The sequence below is a fragment of the Notamacropus eugenii genome, chromosome 1 (assembly GCF_028372415.1).
Source record: "Notamacropus eugenii isolate mMacEug1 chromosome 1, mMacEug1.pri_v2, whole genome shotgun sequence".
Classification (NCBI taxonomy): Eukaryota; Metazoa; Chordata; class Mammalia; order Diprotodontia; family Macropodidae; genus Notamacropus; species Notamacropus eugenii.
In genome coordinates, this window is record NC_092872.1 from 331,408,707 (window position 1) to 331,430,837 (window position 22,131).

The 22,131-nt window shown below is 36.7% G+C and overlaps 1 protein-coding gene across 5 annotated transcripts in view; it reads left to right on the forward strand.

Annotated features, from left to right (window-relative positions):
- Nucleotides 1–22,131, forward strand: part of TTC6 (tetratricopeptide repeat domain 6) — a 299,343-nt gene that overhangs the window by 65,282 nt on the left and 211,930 nt on the right. For all 5 annotated transcript variants that reach the window (XM_072629756.1, XM_072629755.1, XM_072629759.1 and 2 more), the window contains 3 exons: nucleotides 5,395–5,568; nucleotides 6,853–7,056; nucleotides 16,178–16,302. In XM_072629756.1, the coding sequence (XP_072485857.1) occupies nucleotides 5,395–5,568; nucleotides 6,853–7,056; nucleotides 16,178–16,302 (503 nt within the window). The remainder of the gene's footprint in view (nucleotides 1–5,394; nucleotides 5,569–6,852; nucleotides 7,057–16,177; nucleotides 16,303–22,131) is intronic.

The following is a 22,131-nucleotide window of genomic DNA, read 5'->3' on the forward strand; positions in this document are numbered from 1 at the left end:
CTGCCACCAACTCAGCCACTGGTGCTCCTCCTCAGGACCCCAGGACCTCCACGCAGGACTGAGACCAGATTAGCTGCTCGATTTTCCCAGGGTCTTTAGGCCAAGGTCTCCAAAAGTGAGTGCTGCTGCTGTAGTGGCTGCCACCATCCTGAGGCTGGAGCTGGGGCTGAGGCCAGGCTGGGCTGTCCTCTCCTCTCACTCAGGTGAAAGAGCTCTCTTACTGAGCTTTGAAGCTGTCTTTGGCATTTGTGAGTTGACAAATCTAGAAACCATAGTAGCTAACTGTGATTCAGTGCCATGAAGCCTGCTCCAATCCTGTCTGTGCCTCCACACGGTCCCTGCTGGGCTGCATTCCTCTCGGAATGCTGGTGCGATACATCTTTCCTATCAGCCTTCCAGGCTATCTTGGGCTGGAGATTTGCTTCACTCGTTCATTTTGTGGCTTTTGCTGTTCTACAATTTGTTTAGAGTCATTTGTTACAGGTATTTTAAGGTCTATGGAGGGAGAACTAGAGCAGGTCCATCCTTCTACTCTACCATCTTGGTTCCACCCAGGATTTCTTTGTATAGACCATAAAGGACCTTGATCTCTTTCTTATTCCTGTCAAGGAAGCTAGAGTGGGAAAATGTACAGCTCTGACTTAGCCAGTCAACATTTCTTCAAGTTTCTCTCTCATATTCCTGTTTTAAATCACCCAATCTCAATAACTGCTTGTCTCCAAAGTTTTTGTGGGTAGGGTCCATGGAGTTCTCCCAGTCCATAGGTGTGATAGTGTCAATATGCACTTTTAATCTGATATGAGTTTTAGTCAGTCATTTTGAAACAAAATGATATAGGACAATAGTTTTCAAGTGAGTATATTTTTGAATTGTTTTTGTTCAGTTGTTTCCAGTCATTGTCTGATTCTTTGTGACCCCATTTTGGGGTTTTCCTGGCAAAGGTAGAGGAGTGGTTTGCCACTTTCTTCTCCAGCTAATTTTATAGATGAGGAACTGAGGCAAACAGGGTGAAGTGACTTGCCCATGATCTCACAGCTAGTAAGTGTCTGAGGCCAAATTTGTACTCAGGAAATTGAGACTTTCTGACTTGAGGTCCAACATTCTATCCACTGTGCTATCTAGCTGCCTGATTTTTGTATAACAGTAAATTTCTATGAAAATTCTCTACCAGATAAAGGTCTTATGAAAAGAAATAACAGATTGCCCTTGTAAAAGAATCCATTGCATTTCAAAACCTTCCCCTTGCCTATTCCACATATTACCTTGATTTAGTAATCCATGAATTTTTAAGATCATTTCTTTGATGTTCAAACTAAATTGACTTTGGACTTCTCATCTGATGAGTACTGAGAGTGGTGTTTCCTTTGCCACAGGATTGCTGCTACTGTGTGAGCAGTCAGAATGAGGTCTTGAATTATAGTCATTAGTATATTAAATCCACATAGTTTTTAAAAATTCTGTTTTTAGTCACGTGAGGGAAAATGCTACCCACATCCAGAGAAAGAACTATGGAGTCTGAATGCAGATCAAAGCATATTATTTTCTTTCTCTCTCTTTTTTTTGTTTCTTTTTTCTCATAGTTTTTCCCTTTGGTCCTAATCCTTCTTTACAGCATGACTAATGTAGAAATATGTTTAATATGATTGTACATGTATAGCCTATATCAGATTTCATGCCACCTTGAGGAAGCAGTTGGGAGGGAGGGAGGGAGAGAAAACTTAGGAATCAAAATCTTATAGAAGTGAATGCTGAAAATTAAAAACAAATAAAATTTTTTAAAAAGAAAAATTCTATTTTTGTTTCACATTCTTTTTGGAAATGGAGTAAACTGGTTTGAATTTTTTATTTACTTAAAAGAATAATAAGAATGTATTTATCCCCCAAGAATGAAATATAATGGGTAGGCAGACCTCAATACACAGAATGGCAAGCCAGCATTTTCTACAGTTTTCCAGTGTTACCCACTACTGACGCATATCTGAGATTCCAGTAGTTCTTCTCCAGCAGGCTGTTTCCTCATTGTTTGTCAACAGACATATTATGGAAAGACATGGGAGATAGGACATTATTTTAAAAATTCTATTGATCTAGAGTCCCATCTATCACCACCACCACCACCACCACCACCTCATCTTCAATGAATCATCAGTTGTAACATAGAGAAACTTAAGCAAATACCAGTCATTAAAGCAATCCAGCCTGATGACATAAACAGCATTATGTACCTTTCCCAACGGAGTAAAACAAAATGGGTTTAATCTGTTCTCTTGGAACAGATGGTTATTGCAATTAACCTGAAGCTGATAGCATATTAGTGATTTTGTTTGTGTTATTATAGTCAATTCGGGAGAAATGAAGTTCTCTGAACCATTGAATGATATGAGATAAAGCTGCACAGGAAATGTGTGGGGATTGGTTGATAGAATTAGACACAACCATGGGCTATGTCTATCTGAGGAGAGACTTCAGAAGAAGGCAGTCAAGTTTTAGGAGTGCTTTAAAGAGCCAGATCCTGTGCCTACTAAAACCAGAGTATAGTAAAGGGTTGGGGGTGGGGAGGGTGGGGAGGAAGTTGTGTTCAGAGTAAGCCCAGAGGAAAATGTCACACTTCACTTACACACTTCATAATGACTGTGACATCAGAGAGTTTGGACCAGTAAAAAGTAATACATCCATCTAGAACTGAGAAAGGATAAACTGGATCTGTGAAGGAAATGTGAGCTCTTTAAGATGGAGAGGAGTGCATTTATAGACTCTACAAAGTATTTTTATGGATCCTCAGAACCTAGCAGAGCTGCATCTTAGGGAAGCTCATGAAAATTACATGAAGGGAGAAAAAGCACTTTCATTACAGGGAGATATGAGTCAACCTTTGGCCACAAGGGCTCTCTAAGCTTGAATTCACTTTCTCCTGGACTCTTTGCATTCAGACTTTGGGGAAATCTGTTTTGTAACAACTGTTCTTACTAGACTACCTTAGTAAATATTCCCTTGTTCAAGCTAATTAACTGTGGCTGTATAATTAACAACCAATAAGGAGCATAACAGATGGGGGCTCATGAGTGATAACACTAAAAGAAAAAAAAAAACTAGCCTTCAAGTTATCTTTAGAATCCTGAGGGGAAAAGTAGTCAGCTTTCCCCTGGGGATCCAACCAACCAGTGGAAGTTGAGAGAGTGAGCCCAGAAGGGGTGCTACACTAACCTATGTTATTAGCAAGAATCAGGCAGGAAAACTCTGGGAATGGTCTGTGCAACCCTATATTGAATAAAGATGGGAGAACCTTGGACATATTTTTGTAAGCATCATGAACAAAGCCAGTAGACAGGGAGAGGCTGAAAATTTAAAAGAGGGGATGATTTTAGGGGCAACCTCCTGGAAGATATGATAAGAGATACGATCAAGGGCACAAGTGGAGAGATTGGTTTTGGTGAGGGTTTTGTTTGTTCCATTTCTTCATGAGAAACTAGAGCAACAGAAAAGAGAATGAGGTATGGGGATGTGATGTCCCTATATCTTGGAATAAAACTTTAAAAAGTTAAATTTTATTGATATCTTTTGTTTTTACATAACCTCCATTTCTAAATATGTCTTCCCTATCTAGTGAGTAATCCCTTGTAATAGAGAATATTTTTTAAAAAGAAAAGTACAACTGAAAGTAGTCTTAATTTCAATATACTTCTCTCTAGTCACACAGTAAATGTCAAAGCCAATACTAAAATCCTTCGTCCAAAAAGGTGTATATTTGGAGCAATCATTCCTTACTTGGTAACCAACACATGACTGAAATTCCTGGTCTCTTCAACTCAAGAGGTAGCTGCCAAATTTGGAAATGTCCATCCCTTGACATTGCTGTTCAGTTACCTGTACTTAGCAGAAGAAACAAAACAAAAACAGCCAGGTACTTGAGATCCATTCTCAGACTTGCCTAGGCAAGCACATATTCTCACTGCCATGTGCTTGTAGCCACCATATCTGAAGAAGGAATAGGGAATGGAGAGAATCTCCCTCCTTTTTCAAGAAGTAGAAGAGAAAATTGGCATAATCTTCAATGACATATGGAAAAGAGAGGAAAAGATAGATCAACAGAGACAGAAATGGAGATAGAGATAGAAAGATATACAAAGGGAGATAGAGGTAGAGATAAAGTGTGTGTGTGTGTGTGTGTGTGTGTGTGTGTGTGTGTGTGTGTGTGAGAGAGAGAGAGAGAGAGAGAGAGAGAGAGAGAGAGAGAGAGAGAGAGAGAGAGAGAGAGAGAGATAGAGAGGGAGAGAGAGAGAGAGAGCTAGAGGTATTATCCTTTTATAGTCAATGGGCAAATCTTCCCTGCTCAGTCTGCAGTCTTCTTTGGGAGACCCTTCCCCTTTCCAATCATGGAAATAACTGGAAAATAACTAGAAGTCTGTGGATACACACACATATTACATGCACACACAAACACACATATATGTGTATACATATGTATGTGTATGTATAGTATATGTATGTGTGATATGAGTATGTGATATCTATATCTACCTATATATCACATATACACATCTATACACACACACACACACACATATGTATATATCCTTTAGCAATGGGTCAAAGCTTATCTCCATGCATTGGATTGTCCTTCATATCCATTATTTTTATAGATAATAAGGCTTTCTTATTACTGAATTAAATAAGCGTACATATAGTGATGCTGGGCATTTGTAACCTGAAAAAATATAAGTCATTCTTTCAAGTTTATTAAAATTTTACTTGCTATAGCCTAAATTCATAGTGGTTTTTATTTCATCTTCTTCACACAATAAATTTATAAACACAATGTTATAAAGTAACATTTTCTTATTTTAATTTATAATTTTCAATATTTCAATTCAATAAGCATTTATCAATGTGTGCCAGGCACTGTGCTAAGTACTTGGGACAAAAATAAAATAAATAAAAAATAAAATAAAAATAATAAATAAAAAATAAAATAAAAATTAAGTTAAATAAATAAAAAAGAGAGAGTTCCTATCCGTAAGGTGTTTACAATCTAATAGGGAAAGGTGATACCCAAAAGGAAGCTGAAGAGCCAGAAGGAAGGTTGTGAGCTCTCTATGAAGGAAGGCTTTAGGAAGAGTTTAGTGCCCCACCCTCCAGCCCTCCAGGAGGAGAGGTAATGAGTTGAGAAGGTAGATATCCAAATCTGAGTACTTCTTTGTGATGATGAGATTTTAGGTAATCAACTTATCCTTATAATTTATAAATAATTTTATGTGCTGTAAATTTGAAATCAACAAATAATAATATTTTACTTGCATATTCTATATTTTCTATTATAGTACACATTGACTCATTATTTGTTCCACAGAATTCATCTTACTGGTTTTAAATATCCTTTCTTTTTTTCTCTTGAAGGAGGTATCTTTAATCACACATTTAAAGTATCAGAAAAAGGTTGAAGAAGGAGAAGAAAAAGGAGAAGAAGAAGAAGAAGCAGAAGAGGAAGAAGAAGAGGAAGAAGAGGAAGAGGAAGAAGAAGAAGAAGAAGAAAAGCCAGAAGACAAGGAAAGTGCTGGACAAGTTCCAGGGGTAAAATTAGTGATTTTCATTTTTTTTTCCCTTCTAGAAACATTCTTGTGCTAGATTCAAGCAAATCTAGCATTTCATATTTGTGAAATCAGCTTTAAATATTTTTGTGTCTCAGGCGGTAGCTGTGAACAACACAATTGCAAATCATAATTCATGATGTGAAAAGGATACGAGAAATATCAACAAGCAACAATTAAGCTGCTACTATGTGATAGCCATTGTGCTGGGCAGTGGGGATCCAAAAAATCAAATAATTCCTCAAGGGAATTTTATTCATCGTGGGAACCAATTTATACCTAAATAAATAAGATTATACAGAATAAATGCAAAGAAAGCATAAGGGAATTAAATATAAGAAAGTTAGGGAAGAAGGCCATTAATAGCTGGGAGTCATTCACACGGGTCAGAAGAAAAGTGTTTGAATAACATCTTGAAGGAAGTGAGGAATTATATGAGTCAGAGATGAAGAGGTGGGCATTTCAGGGACAAGGATGGTGGATGAAGTATCCTGTGTGAGGAACAGAGGTTGGTTTGGATGACCCTAGAGTGAAGAGAGAGCATTGTTTAATGAGGAGCAAGGTTTAATCGTCCCAGACGCTATTATCTTCCTCTAATGTTGTCTAAGGCATTATAACCAAACTACCATAATGCTCTTACCTCTGCTAATCTCCTGAGACAAGACTTTACCTTTTATGCTACAGAGGTACTGGCTCCTCTACCTCTCTGTAGTTTGGAACTAATTACTCAGGCAATATATTATAAATCAAATCAATTAATGGCAGTGTTAATTGGGAGCAGTCAGTCATTATGGGATCACAGTCATCATAGCCCAACCTTCTTGTCTTACAGCTGAGGAAACTAAGGCTGAGAGAAGGTTGTGACTTGCCCAAGTAAGAGGGCCTGTATTCAGACCTAAGTCCTTTGACCCCAAATCCAGTGCTCTTTCTGTGGCACAACACTATTACAAGGCCCGAAGGTTGACAATAAGTGTTTGTTGAGTGAGGGAAGTCAGTATTAAGCTGGCTTTACTAGAGTCGAGATGTAATAACTTCAGCAGTAACAAATACAATTAAGAGTACAAGGTTCATTTGCATGCCTTTGTTTTTCTTGAGCCAGTTTTGACCCTTTCTAAATTTTTAGGCAGTCTAGCTTTCTTTGTTCAGTTACAAGACATTATTTATAGCTCAGTGGTGATTTTGTTAGGAGGTATTAAGAAGTTGTATGATTTACAATGTTGGGAAGACAAAGAAAAAACTAAGTGTTCATATATATGTATATTTATAGCCAGAGGAAATTGAAAAAATGACTCAAGATGAGCGAAGTCATGTACAAACTGTCGGTGAACATGACATGGAAGAGCCACAAACTGAGCGCACAAATGTGGAACTTCTTCAGACTGTTTTGGATACCAAGATTTTGAGTGAACTCCCTACACTCTTGGATACTACTCAGAACAAATTGCCAATACGGACACCTGGTCCTTTCCAGGTAAAAATCAATTTATTCTTACTGAAACAAAAAATGAGGATGTGGAAAACGAGGATAAATTTCAAACAGCTAAATTGTTTTCTCCAGAAGGTGAAATTTCCCTCTAGAGAAAAGCTGAAATAATAAATTTTCCATTTACTCTCAATATCTTTAACTACAAAAGAGAACATTACATGTTTTCTCTCATCTGAGGCAAAAATGCAGGACATGCATACACTTAAAATGTATAGCCTACCTGTTTATACCTTAGTTTACTCCAGTTATCATTAATGTTTCTTTTTTTTTTAAACTGGAGAGTTTTACTCATATTTTCATGTTGTTGAAATTTCCTTCCTCTGGGCATATCTGAAAAGGCAGATAATCTGAAGTTTTACTTTCATTCCCCCTTGTATCCCAGTTTTTATATTGGGTATCGGATATATAGCCTAGTGCCTCATTCTGTGCATAGAATTCCCTCTGTCTGCTTCCAATATACAGAACATAGAATTGTGTAACCATGCCTAAATCACTAAAGCATAATTTTACTCAACTATGAGTTTTTTCTTCCTCTTACAAAGTAAATGGTACTGTACAAATAATCTCCTTCATTTCTGTCAGCACAACCTTTACATTCTCTCCCAAAATCCAGTCCACAACGTCTAACTGCTTGTTTTTCTTTTTCTATTCCTAACTTTTTTAAAATTAATTTATTTGTTTTTAGTTTTTTACAATCACTTCCATATGTCTTAGTCTAATTCTAACTTCTACATACATGCTCCATTACCACCTCAAATCCACCATCTATAAAACTCAAACTTGTCACCTCCTCTTCCCTGCCCAACAATGGCTTCCATTCTAAATGTCTCCATTCTAACACTTTGGTCTCCCTTACTGGATGGAATTCCTCATAAGCTGGATAATCACTTAAGGGGCATTTTATAGAGAGGATTCTTGCTTAGCTTCAAGTTGGACTAAGAAACTTTTGAGAGTTCTTCCACTGATGAAGTTCTGTCATCTTAGACCCTTCCTTTCCTTTCTCTTCTTTGACCCCCTCCCCCAACAAATACAGTTAGTCACCATTTCCTGATGATTCTGCCTTCTAAAAGCCTGTCAGATTAGGCATTCTCCCTCTTTTTTAAATTAATAATTTTTATTTATATATATAAATGTGTCATATATATTTAATTTATATATACATATTATTAACATATATAATATATATTAATATTTATTTTGACAAGCCTAAAACAAAAGCACAAATCTCTAATGCAAGGTAGTCCCTCAATAATCCCTGAAAACATTTAGGCAAAGCTTCATAAAGAGGTGATTGTAGCAGAAGCAATCTTTTTGTAGTTTTTATTGTTATTTATCAATTGTTAAAAGAAATTAAAATAATTAAAAACACACTCCACCATTCTGCAACCATTTCTGTAGAAACACAGGAAGGAGAGTGGTTTCATTTTTTTTTTTCATAGATTACTGGGGAGGAAGAATGTATGGTGATGAGCCTATCTGTGCTTAGCTAGATTGGTCCTTTGAAGATAGACACAGAATAGCTGAGCCTACCAGAGCTTGCTGTCCACTTTGAGAACCTAAACTTGAGATGCTTGTCATGAATATTTTCTTCAAGAAGTGAGTCTGGACACAATAAACACCCAGCATTACAAACCTGAAATTCCCTATATCTTAACAAACAAGGAATGGGAGTCTTATCAAAATCAGCTACGTGAGCATGGTTAAACCATCAACTCGTTAGAGCAAAGATTAAAATCAACAAGATATTAGAGGAAAAAACATAAGAACGTACACATGCAATTAAATATCAATGGTATCACAGATGAAATTTTTAAAAGTAGGGTTAGGGGAGGAATTGACACAAATCCACCAGATAAAGGGTCATTCCCAAATGGATTACTCATTAAATGATAGGAAAAATCAGAAGAAACAAACGATGCCTATCCCTTACAAAAAGAAATCAGTCACTAATGATCACTAAAACAATTCTGAAGTGTTACTTTTGACATCTCTTGAAATATTTAACCCTTCCCATAACACTTTTCACTAAACTAATCCACCCTCTATTCCTTTAAACTAATCCTCATATGGCATGAAGTCAAGGCTGTCTTGGGGGCCGCTAAGTAGTTCAGTGGATAGAGGCCGTAGATCTGTAGTCAAGAAGACTCATCTTGTCAAAAGCATCCTATGGCCTTAACTTTTTCTTCAGAAAGGAATGGAAACCTAAGTATTAGCATTTTTTCCCTCATGAACAAATTGTACACGATTTTTCAGGATAGGTGATTTAGGAGTTAGAGCTTATTTTCTTTGCTGATTTCGGTAGGAATTATTTCATTCATTACATTTGTATCTCCAATGCCTGGCCCTTAATAAATGTTTGTGGGGCAGTTGATTTCATTATATCACATTCCATCTTCTTTGCCTCCGCATTCTCACTGAGTAATATTCTGTGATTTGAATTACTGGAGTTTTTTTATATGTGATTTGACTCTTTCTGGCTTCCTGTCATATCTTATCTGGTACTGGAACTTTGCATTTTAATGATAAATTTTCTGGATGAGTTAAATTTTCTGCTCCTCTTTGATGGGAGCTTATTTTTTCTCTGAACTTTGCCCTTTGTTTTTAATATTTCCACACTGTTTTCTTGTTAGATTTCCCAGAATATAGTATTCAGGAGTTTTGCTCCTTTATATTTTTCTTTGAATACCAATAATTCTCACATTGTCTTGCTGAGTTCTCTCTTCTAAATTTGTTGTTTTACTTTTTAGGGATCCCAAGTCTTCTGCTATAGTAGTTCTGCTATTTTCAAATTTTTTGTTTCATTATTTCATCTCTTTATACTCATCTCAGTCATTCTTCAGAAAAAAAACATTGCATTTTAAGCTAATGTTCTGAGTAAAGAGTCATGTTCATCTTTTTATTTATTTCAATTCTCTTTCTCCTTCCCCTTCTCTTTCTACTGCTATATTTTCCTTCTCTTTTTTCTCTCTTCTTCCCTTTTCTCCTCCTCTTACTCTTTTCCTTCTTTCTCTCCCTACTTATTTTTATAGATACCAGATCCTTCTTTACATTTTTTAATGAGGCTTAAAGCACTTTCCTGTCTTGATTCTGCATATAATATTGCATGGTATCATAGAACCACACATCCAGAACTGGAAAGGACAATAGAGGCAATTTATATTAATTCCTTCATGTTACATATGGGAAAACAGAGGTTAGGTAAAGTGAAGTGATTTGTCAAGGTCACCAAGATTGTATGACAGAGGCAGAATTTGAACTGAGGTCCTCTGATTCTAAACCTAGTGCTCTTTCTATTCTACATAGTTTTAAAAATGAAACAAGACTGAAATTCTCCCCACTTCAGGGCCCACCTAGAGTCAGCTAGGTAGAGTATTGAATTGAAATTCCCACCTCTGACATTTATGAATTGTAAGAGCTTTTGGGGAAAATCGTTAGATGCCCCTGAGCTTCAGGTTGCTAATCTGAAAGAAAAGGGGGGCGGGGATTATACTACTTCCACTGTGTTTGTCAAGTACTTTACAAACTCCTGGCCCCAGTGGTTTGGGAATTCATTGAAGGACAGTCCTAAGATGCATGTTGCCTATGCAGGGGGGGATATTTGACTGAAAGACTTCAGAACCCATGACATTGTGTTTAATATACATAAAGGAGATGTGACTTGAGATTGGGTGGAAAGACTTCGAGATATTAGTACAAGTTTGAAATACAGGAGCGAGAGAAAAGACTTTGAAACTTTGAATGGCAGAAAACTCCATAGGGTCACGGGTATATGGGGGAATCATTCCCCCTTTCCCCATCATGTCTCTTGATTCCCACTGCCTATACCCCAGAGATATCTAAGAATGGGTTTCTCCAGGGAGATTGTTTTTTCCTTAGTTGAGCTGAAATTTTATTTCACTTCCATGTTGAAAGCCCATTATTTCTGAAGTGTTCTATTGTCTACTCCAATACATTTCTTTGCTGCCCATGACTGTCTTTTGTGGGCATGAAGAATTTGGTGGGAGGAAAACTTGGCTGGCCAAGAGTAAGCTCAATTTGCTTTTCCTTTAGAGTGATCTGGTAATGTTGTTTTTATTCTGAAAATCTAAAAGAATATTGTATCCCTAGATTATCTGATGTCTAGACTATCCTTGAATATGTGATGTGTAGCAACTAGATACAATCCAATACCCTTCTTGGAGATAGGAGAGCTGAATGATTGCCTAGACATGGCTGCCCTGCATCTTGCCTGCCTCTTCTTAATTATTAGCAATATAGACACAGCTCTCCTCCTACTCTTCACAAAATAGGAAATCAAAGTTTTCCCAGAGATGAGATGGGTCACGTGATCTGGAGATTATATTTACCTAACTATATCCCTGCTTACATGGGCTGCCTGATTCCTTATGCCCTGGTTTAAACCCTGTGCCTCAAGTTGATCTAAATTATGGAAGCACTATATAAATGTTCCTTGTTGCTGTTTTGTCTTTTTTTCCTCCTGAAGATTTCACCTTTAAAAGAAATACTCATCATACTTTTTCACTATATTAGAAAATCTCTTTTGCTTGCCCATTTCTTCAGTGTCTTTTAGTGTTAATGTGCACTGTTTCCCATGAGGTTTTCTTTTCTTCTTCCTCTTTAAAAAATGAGTTAGTACTTTTATTACTGCTTTGGGAAGAAAAGGGGAATACAAAGGAGTAAAAAGTGTGCAGAGGAGAACTGGACTTAATCATGCTTCACTGAGTCATCCTGCCACATCTTTTCTATTTCCTTCTTCTCTGTTCATATTCCCACCACGCTTATTTAGCTCTTTTCCACCTAACCTTAGAATACATACTGTTATGGTACTACTGGTTCTACTATAGCAAATCTCTCTTTCCTTCAATCCATTCTGAATGTCATTACCATATCACACTTCCTAAAAATACTACTTTGTTGTGTGTTATTCCCCTGCTCAAGAACCTATCATGGCTTTTTCATTGAGTTATAGAATTTTAGAGCTAGAGGAGAACTTAATATAACATTTTGAAGGTTTCTGAAGTCTTTCCTTCACAACTACCCTGTGAGGTACACAGTTTAAATATAATGATCTCCATCTTGCCGATAAGGCAGCCCAGATTATAAGTGATTTGACATAATCAAACATATAGTGTCAGAGTTGTTATTCAAACTCTGATCATTTGACTCCACCTCTAGTAATCATCGGGGATCATAGCTTTATGTCTATAAAGTTCTTTAGAGATAATCTAGTTGGATTCTTGCTTAATCAAATCATTGAATCTCAGACTTGGAAATGACCTCAGAAGGTATAGCCTACATTTTCATTTTACACATGAGAAATGCCAGTGATATTAAGGGACTTGACCCAGGTCCCAGAGGATTGAGTTCAATTCTCATCTCTATGCAGATCACCTTCAAGTCTATATACTCATCTTTAGTCTCTCTCATGAGTTGATGTTTCAATTACATATCAACAAGCATTTTTAATAAATATAGCACCTGCTATATGTTAAGCAGCACTTGGGATACAAAGAAAGGTGGAAAAAACTGTCTCCATATCACTAACTGCCTAATGTACTTGTCCTTATGAGTGTTCTGTAGGCATCTCAAATTCAGCATGTCCAAAATTAAACTCAATATCTTCCCTTAAATTTAGTCACTTCAGGTCTGCAACCTTGAGGTAATTAATTCTCAACTCTTTCCCTTCCTCATTCTCTCCTGCCAAATCTAATCAGTTGCCAAGTCTTGTCAGTTTTCCATCCATTACCTCCTCTCACTCCCACTTACACACCCACTACCTTAGTTCAGGTTTTTATCATACCCTATTATTAGCAATCTAGGCTCCCCCCTATCCAATTTGTCCTTCGTACAGTTGTAAAAATAATTTTCCTAAAATACAGGTTTGACCATTTTGCTCTCCCACTCAGGATGCTTCTAAGGCAGTTTACCACCTCAGCTGGGCACATAAAGCCTTTCACAATCTTGCATTATCCTACTTTTTCCTTGCTTATTTTATATCACTCCCCTCCATGTGTTCTTGCCAAACTGGCTTACTTGACATTCCTAGAACTTGGCTTTGCTTCTTCTTCCTTCATGCTTTTTCATAGACTCTGTCCTCCATGTATGAAATATACTCCCTCCCTAAAAGATGAAAACCTTTTAGAATCCTTGGTTTTTCCCCAACACTCAGCTCAAGTTTCACTTCTAGCATTTTCTTTTCACTTTCCAGTCTTTCTGGATCCTTCTAGCTACTGATGCTCATTAAATTATCTTGTATCTATTTTTATCTGGTACATGTTGAATTCTTCCTTCCTCTTATTCCCCCAGTCCTTATTAATCTTGAAGTGCCTTCCTTCTGAGATGATCTCCAATTTGCTATCTATTCTGTTAGTACATAGCTGTTTACATATAGTCTTCCAACTTCTATCCCCCTTAGTCAGTGAGCTCTTTAAGAGTACGCACTGGCATTTGCCTTTTCTTGTATCCCCAGTGCTTAGCAGAGTGCCTGGCACATTGTAGGCATTTAATAAATGCCAGTTAACTGACTAGATGACTGAATATAAGCACTTTGAAGGTAGGAATGGTTTTCACTTTTCTCTTTATAACCCTGGACCCTAGCATAGTAGGACATAACAGCTACTTATAAAATGCTTCCTGAATTGAATCAGTGATGGAGGTGGAATTAGAACCCATGTCTACTAATGATACTCTATTATACTACATTGTTTCTTACCTCGTCAAATCTGTTTGGATTAGTTTTCGAAGTCCTCCATAATTTGGCTCTACCCTGTGAAGTCAAAAGAGGATAGTGAAAAAAGCAGTTGCTTTAGACTGAGGAGACTGGGTCTAAATTCCTGTTCTTATATTTCCCAGCTGTGTCATCGTGGGCAAATGAGGTAAACTCTTGGAGAGGTTTAGCTTCTTGAAATGGAAAATAAAGATAATAACACATGTGCTCACCCATCCTTGGATTATGTCTACCTTCTGCCTTCTTCATTCTTATTTATATAATGCTGAATGGAGTGAGAAGAAATAACAGAAAAATGCTGATGACACATTGATACTACACAATCTGGCCTGTCTCTGAATCAAGGCAATTCTTTTACACTGTCCCCCACCCAAAAATTGACTAACTATCTCCTCCATCCCATTGACTATTCAAAACCTTTTCATACTTCCTCAAGCTTTTCCCAGCATACCTTCCCCTCACACTTTTAGCTGAGGACCTTAATTCATAACTTACCTGAAAAAATGGAGGCCATTCCCTAAAAGCTCCCTCTTCTCCCTACTTTTTAATACATCACTCAGATATCTTCTTCCAGTATCTCCTCTTTCACTCCATCTTGCTTGAAGAGAGAGTCCTCCTCCTTGCCAAGGCCAGCCCTACTACATGCCCCTTGAATCCTATCCTCTTTTGTGTTCTCCAGTGGATTTACTCCCCCTATGATTCCCAGTCATTCTCTAATCCTCCCTTCCTACTTTTCCAGTCTTACACTTTAGTCTCCCCTCCACACTTTTTGAGTCCAATACTGGCCTATTTGCATTTCCTCAAATAAGACACATGGAGTGTCTCACAACTCAATCAGTCAGTTAGTCAAAAAGCATTTATTAAGCTCGACCTAGTATGTGTATGCCTCTGCACAGCTGTCCCCATGCTTGGAATGATCTCTCCTCAATACTGACGAATAATTTTTTTGATTTCCTTCAAGACTCAGCTAATATCTCACCTTCTGCAGGAGGCCTTTCCTCTCTCTCCTACCCCAGTGGCTAGGCTCTTTCTCCTAAAATTGTCTTCCATTTACTCTGTAAATGTCTATATATGCATATATATATGCAATATATATATATATATATATATTCGCATGCTGTCTTCTCTGTTAAAATGTAACCTTCTTGAGGATGCGGAACATGTTTTTGCCTTTCCTTTTGTATTCCTAGCACTTAGCACAATACTTGGCACAAGCTAACTGCTCAATAAATTGCTTGTTGACTAACTGATTACTTTACACAGTTATTTTGAGGGGAAGCTGCTTTGTAAATCTAAAAGATGGTATATAAATGTGAGTTATTGTTATTGTTACTCTGCTGTGAGCTGGGCCCCAAAATGATGAGAAATAGGAAAACCTCTTCAGAATGCAGACTTCATCTGCATTCGTACATAAGCATCCTTACAACTGTGAAAATGTCAGTGTCATTACTAATGAAAACCTTGTCAGGCAGACAGATTACTTACTTTATCCCCAGTAAGTAATAATCCTGTAAAACATGCAAATTTGTAAATGTTATCTGAATTTACATTAAGGTGCTAAAAATTGTGCTTTGAGATTGAAATCAATCTTATCAGAGATTTGGAATAATTTGGGATTTGAAATTTTAAAGCAATAATCTGCTGTTTTTAAAAATTGCATTTTTACTCTTCAAAATATTTTTTGAGGAATATAGGTAAGGTGGATTTTTAAAATTATATCTATGCTGGGGATTTAGGTGAGGAACTTTCTCTATGCAAATTAGCAACTACTTTGCAGCTTATAATTTTTGAAAGTTACCAGGGGCATTGACTTGTTCAGGGTCATGGATGGTGAAAGGGACAAGACTTGAACTCAGAGTCTCCAGTTCTGTACACCATGCATGCTTCCTCCCCAGGGTAATAATGTGAGCAAATATGGTATTAATACTTTTACTTGTAAAAGTATGGTTATGATCGTCTAATGTGTTTCATGAAAAAGAAGCCTAGATTTAGAGATGGGAGACCTGAATTTCTGGTCCTGGCTCCAACATCATATGCTCTCTATATCAAAAGTGTGACTCTATATGACCGTTGTCAAGTCATTTCAAAGTGAGACCCTCTTTAGGTCTCACTTTCCTCCTTTCTATAATGAGGAGGTTGGACTAAATAATCTCTGAGGTTTCTTTCAGCTTTAACACTTGTGATTTTCTGAATTCATGATTTCATAACATTTGATAGTCTAACAGTGGATTTGAAGCTAAATATTAACTAATAAGAAAAATTGTAGTCCCCTTAAAGGTTTTGCATAGAAGTGGAAATAAAATTAAAGACTGATTGTACACAGCTTTTCTCCTTAAAAAAAAAAACAATTAGTTTTTATATTAGTACTTTTTTATTTAGGTTTCCAGTTTGGAATCTTTGCAAATAACAGGAAAGACAGCTGCAGCCTCCTCAAGAGTCAAACCAAAATGTCATATGAGAAGATTCCATGCTGAGACCTCACAGATTCCCAAAACAACTTCAAAGTAACTTAAATTTTAAATTCATTATAAGAAAAGTCTTAGGAAAAGTATTTTTCTAAAAAAAATATCATTAGAAAATGGAGATTCGCAGGGAGGGAGGCTTATTGTAGAAAAATAAAGCAAGTGATTTAGAACCTATATTCACATAAATCACATAAATTGTCAGAGATACAAAACTCATTTAGAAGATTTGTGTAGAAAAGGGCTGACAGTGACTTTAGGTGGCAAGCCATCATAGTTCCTCTCCAGCTCCACTACCAGGGTCTGTCTAATCTCATGGACCCACTTCTGTTCTATCCATCCATTTTATTTTGCTAATGTAAAAGTGCCCAAAGGCTATCTTATGGACTAAAGAAATAGCCATACAATAGTATTTGATTCAATATCATCAGTCATTGTGATGTGATTTTGTTTTGATTTTTTTTTTTTTAGAAACTTGGTTGTTACTATGGTAGAAAAAAGAAGTTGGCCATGTTGCAATGCTTTTGGTAATTTTGTATTGTTAAGGCCTTAATGTTTCAAAATGTCGTCTTAGTATATTATAAGCTAAAGACTTAATACAATAATAATGTGATAAGTATATATTTACAAGTATAGGCTTTGTCTTCTGCCAGTCATTTTGTGGAAGCCCTGATTTACTTGGTTTTGTCAATGCATTTTTTATGACAATGTTTATTTTAGATTCTTCTTCATTTCACTCTTTATAAGGGCTTAAAGAAGCTTTAATTATTAGCTTTTGTTGTTGCTGGGGGCCTTGAAAGGTGTACTGGATCTGGGAGAGAGCCTTTTTATGGCAGACCTAAAGTTTGTAAACGGATATTGCTCACAATTTACTAGTTGAGAGTGTACTCATGGTAAAAGAATTCCAAAGTTTATGAAACAAATTGGCATCTAAGTGACCCTGTACATGCCAATGCTTATCTGCATTGCTTTAAGTTCATTTAGTTAACAAGATTATATATTAAAACAAATAGTGACAGTAGACAAAGAGTATTTTGCCTTCAATAAATAGTTACTGTCAGATTATCAATGGTGCAGAAACTTCATGATAAAAAAAATAAAACCACACACCTGCACTTAGTGAATTAAGTAAAATAGTGTGACCACACACAGAACTATTTTGTGTGTGTGTGTGTGTGTGTTTGTCTTAGTTTTTCAAGGAATGATAAATAGTCTGTTTAAAGAGACTATGCTGTAAAAACATATAGCTTTTCTTAGAGCATGCCAAAAATATTTGTAGAGTTTATTGATGTGCAGTATTATTTTCATTTTTTAAATGAATTAATATTTTTCCATGCAGGAACAAGAATGAGATCTGTAGAAATAAAGGCTCAATTTCTTTCTTTCTTGTTTTATTAGTATTATAGACAACTGCTTTCACTTTTTCTTTAAGCAAATTTATGTTCAACCTCTCTCATCAGTGACAATTCTGGTAGTCAAAATTGTTTTCTATAACTAACAATAATAATAAAATCATTAATTGAGAATCCTTTGCTGCCATATAAATTATCAGTATGATCAGGAGAGAGAAGGAGTTCAGGTTTTATTGTTTTATACAGAAAGCATAGCATGTGATTTATGCCCCTAACCAGGTCCGGTCTTTGGCAAAATCACAAAGTAGAGATGTTTGTCTTCAGAGTACTTTTATCTTCTGTCTTTTTATATCACTTTCTTAAACCCTAGCCAAATTCATGCTGCCCAGAGCCTCTAATGGTAATTATCCATGCTCCAGTTATACCCGTTTTTTCTCCCTGTTCTAAAAATTTAATCTATCCTGGTTCCCATTTCTATAGAACTCTGCCCTCAGCTAATTGTCACATTGCAAATGAATCTATGCTAAGATGTAAATTGACAAGTATTGCTATGTGAATTATTAGGCACAGTATGAGGGAAAACCCAGGAGTGAACTTTTCCTCTCTGATCTGAACATCTTTCTCAATGATTGAGGATGAATTGATGAGGGAAGAGACAGGATACAGGGACACCAATAAAAAGCCAATTATAATAATCCTGGCATGAGATGATAAAGGCCTTCCATGGGTTGATTTATTGAGATTTAGCCCATCTGCTGAGATGAATTACCAGGTGTGATCATTGCACATGCTATAGTTTCTTGGAGCTACAGATGAAAGTTGGGGGTGAACACCAAAGATGGATGAACAGCCCTGAAAAAGTCTTGGAAGGGTTGCATACCAGAGGCACTAGTTCTCCCTGAACACCCCATACACCCCTAAACCTGATTGAGGGTAACCAATAGGCCTAAAACCCATCAATTAGGAGGATGTCCACCCCAAGCATGTGAAGACTTCATCCAGTAGAACGGGTAGATGAGAATAATATATTCCAACAGTCATGAAGGCAGCTGAAGCACATGTTGTGGAGGAGGGCTTAGAGCCTGATCAGGCATCGAAGATACCAAGGTCATCCACTGCATCCTGGGCCATTACCAGTCATCTTGACTGAAATCCTGCCACTGAACTTCAATGACTCAGGAAGACAGAGTGAGGTTGATAATTTTGTGCAACTCTGCCTCACTTAAAGCCAATTCACATGTGAGTTCAGATATCACCCCTTGATGTCATCGGTCCTTTTAGAAAATGAAGGCTGAACAATAACAACAATAACCTGCTGAGATGGACAAGAAGGAATGAATCTAAGAGATATTGTGAAGAAAGATACAGAGAAATTTGGTAACTTTCAATATGAGGAACGAAGGAGAGAGAATTCTGCTAAGTTCTGAGCCTGGAGAATGAGTTGGAATATTATCTTCTGACAACCCATGCTAAGCATGTAGGGATAGTTAAAGGTATTGAAACTTCTTGAGATTTGATTGGTTCAGGTGACAAAGGCTTGGGTATTGACATGGCTTCCCGGTGATATAACGGTGTGAAAGACACTCATTCATGTGGAGTAGAGGCTTCAGACCTGAGAGATGTCCCAAGGTTGTTGGATTCACCAAATCCTTTCCTGCTAACCAGAACGTTTTCTCATGAAGGCAGTGGGAGTTGAGGTGAGGAGCTGCATCTACTTGAGCTAAGTGCTGTATTATTGTCGATTATCTTTTGTAGAGGCAGCTAGGTAGAACAGTGGATAAAGTGCTGGGTCTGGAGTTCAAATTTGGCCTCAGACAATTATTACCTTGGACAAGTCACTTGACTTCAGCCTGCCTCAGTTTCCTCATAAGGTTGTGAGGATCAAATGATATATTTATGTAACACTTAACATAGTGCTTGGCATGTAGTAGATGCTTGATAAATGTTTCTTCCCTTCTATGCTGTAGCTGAGCAAACCTTTTGTTTGAAAAGCTGCTGACATACTATCTGGTGGAAATCCCATACTTTAAGCTGTATTACCTTCTTCTTGTGATCCAGCTTCTTGGGAGCTGACATATATAACTTTCAGTCCTTCTTTCCAATATCACTATAGCTTCAGTGACCCATGGACTTCTATAAAGGGCATTTACAATCTATATTAGTGTTCCTTGTTTGGTAGTAAATGCTAAAATTCATAGTTTCCCAGCACTGCCATCTATCTCTGGCAAGTGGCAGTCCTCACTACAACTTTGCTCCATATGCACAGTCTTTGAATTTCTTGGTGAAGTGAAGCTTGTGAAGGAAGTAATAGATCTCACTGTTGCTCATGTATCTGAGGGAAAATGTAGTTGCTTTCATAAGACCTTTAAGTCCTTCAAAGTTGACATTTGTATGCAAAACCAAAGGCTTGCTCCGCATTGGCTTTAAGTCATTTCTATGTCTGTTATTTTTCTGTTTCTTTGCCTCCTCAATCATATATGCCAGAGTGAAGTCATTCAGTGGTTTAGGAAGCAATAGCATAGTTTTAAAACAAAATTTTAATAGTACTTGCCAAATTCTGGAAAAGAGCTTAGATCTTTAAGGTCCTTTCAGTGTTGCCAAATTGCATGCTTCTATTTTTTTCTGAGGCTGAACCTTTTGAGATACAGTGTGACACATATACTTGACAGAGGTTCTAAAAAATCTTTTTTTTAATCAATAGAGAGTTTTAGGCCATTTTCCTCTAGCCAATTCAACATTTTCATCAGTTTTTTGCTTGTGTTTCCTTTTGGGATGATGTCATCAAGGTGTTTATGTCTTCAATCTCTAGAAAGTCACAGGTGCTTCTGTGATACCTTGATACAGCTGGACAGATGAAAATGGTTATCTTTTTGTCTTCATCTGCCTTGTGAATCCAGTAATAACCACTTCAAGCTGCTCTAAAAACTTTTTCTACCATGCCCCAGCTCTTTATATTGAAGCATCACTTCAGCCTTTGAATTCACATAGTGGAAGTACTCTCCACCCGTGTGGACCCTCCCTCTGTTTGGATGGTTCTGCCCAGAACTTACCCTTAAGGAAGGTGCTCAGGATATCCTTTCCAAGTCCTCTGGGTTTACTCTACCATACCCCTCTCCCTTGGTACCTTTGTTCCCTACTCCTTACCCCTTTCAACTTTTTATGTTTTGCCTTCCCTCATTAGAATTTAAGCTCCATGAGGCCAGAGCCTGTCTTAGTAGGTGGCCCATATTAAGTAGTTAATAAATTCTTATTGACTGACTCACTGAATATTAAAACCACTAGCTGACAATTAAGGGCATCTTGAACTCTTGGCTTGGCATATTGGTTCAGCCTTGTTCTTTTTATTCTTATTTAGGGATACAAATACAAAAGAATAACACAATTTCTGCTATACAGGAATTCTAATGAGAGAGGCAATAAGTACATACAAAAACATATAACACAAATATAAAGATATACAAAGTAGTTAAATACAAGGTAAGTGGGAGAGCGCTAGAAAGTGGGAGAATTGGGAAAGGCTTCATACAGAAGATAGTGCTGAAAAGAGAGACTTTATGAGGCTGAAGTAAAGGAAGACTTACATTGCAGATATAGTAGATGACCTGTACAAGATTCAAATGGATTTATGATTTGGATATAAAATGTAAAATAAATAATTAACAAATTCAAAGAACAAGGAAGAAATTGCCTTTTGAGACTAGGAAGGATAGAGGAATTGATGACCAAACAAGGGACACAGAGAATCTCAGAGGATAAATAGGAAAACTTTTAATTACATGATTGAAAAGTTCTTACACAAACAAAACCAATGAAGCTAAATATAGAAGGGAAACAATTTCCTGGAAATATATCTCTGAAACAACTTCTTGGACAAATAATTCATTTCCAGAATGGATAAGGAGCAATATATAATATATAAGCAAAGAATATGAACAGGTAGTTCTTAGAGAAAAGAAAAAACTAGCATTAGCCATGTGAAAAAATATTATAAATCACTAATAAGTAGAGAAATGAAAATTAAAGCAGCTCTAGGATTCTAACTCATACCATCAGATTGGCAAAGATGACACAAAAGAAAAATGAAAAAAAAGAGTTGGAAAAGCTATAGGAAAAGACACACATTAATCCTCTGTTGGTAAAGCTGTGAATTAGTCCAACAATTCTGGAAAACAATTTTGAACTATGTCTCAAAAGACTCAAAAGACACAAAAGTACATACTGTACTCCCACAAGTTCCAAGAAATAGGGAAAAAAACCCAAATATGCAAAATAAAAATATAATAGCCTCTTTTTTTTGGTAATGGCAAAATCCTAGAAACTAATGGATTGCCCAATAATTGAGGAATATTGGGGCAAATTATGGTATGTGAATGGAATAAAATATTGAGCTATAAGAAAAAATAAAAGTGATGGTTTTGGAGAATCCCAGGAAGACTTGTATAAGCTGATACAGAGTCAAGTGAGAAGAAATAGGAAAACAATACAAGAATATCAACATTGTAAAGATTAACAACTTTGA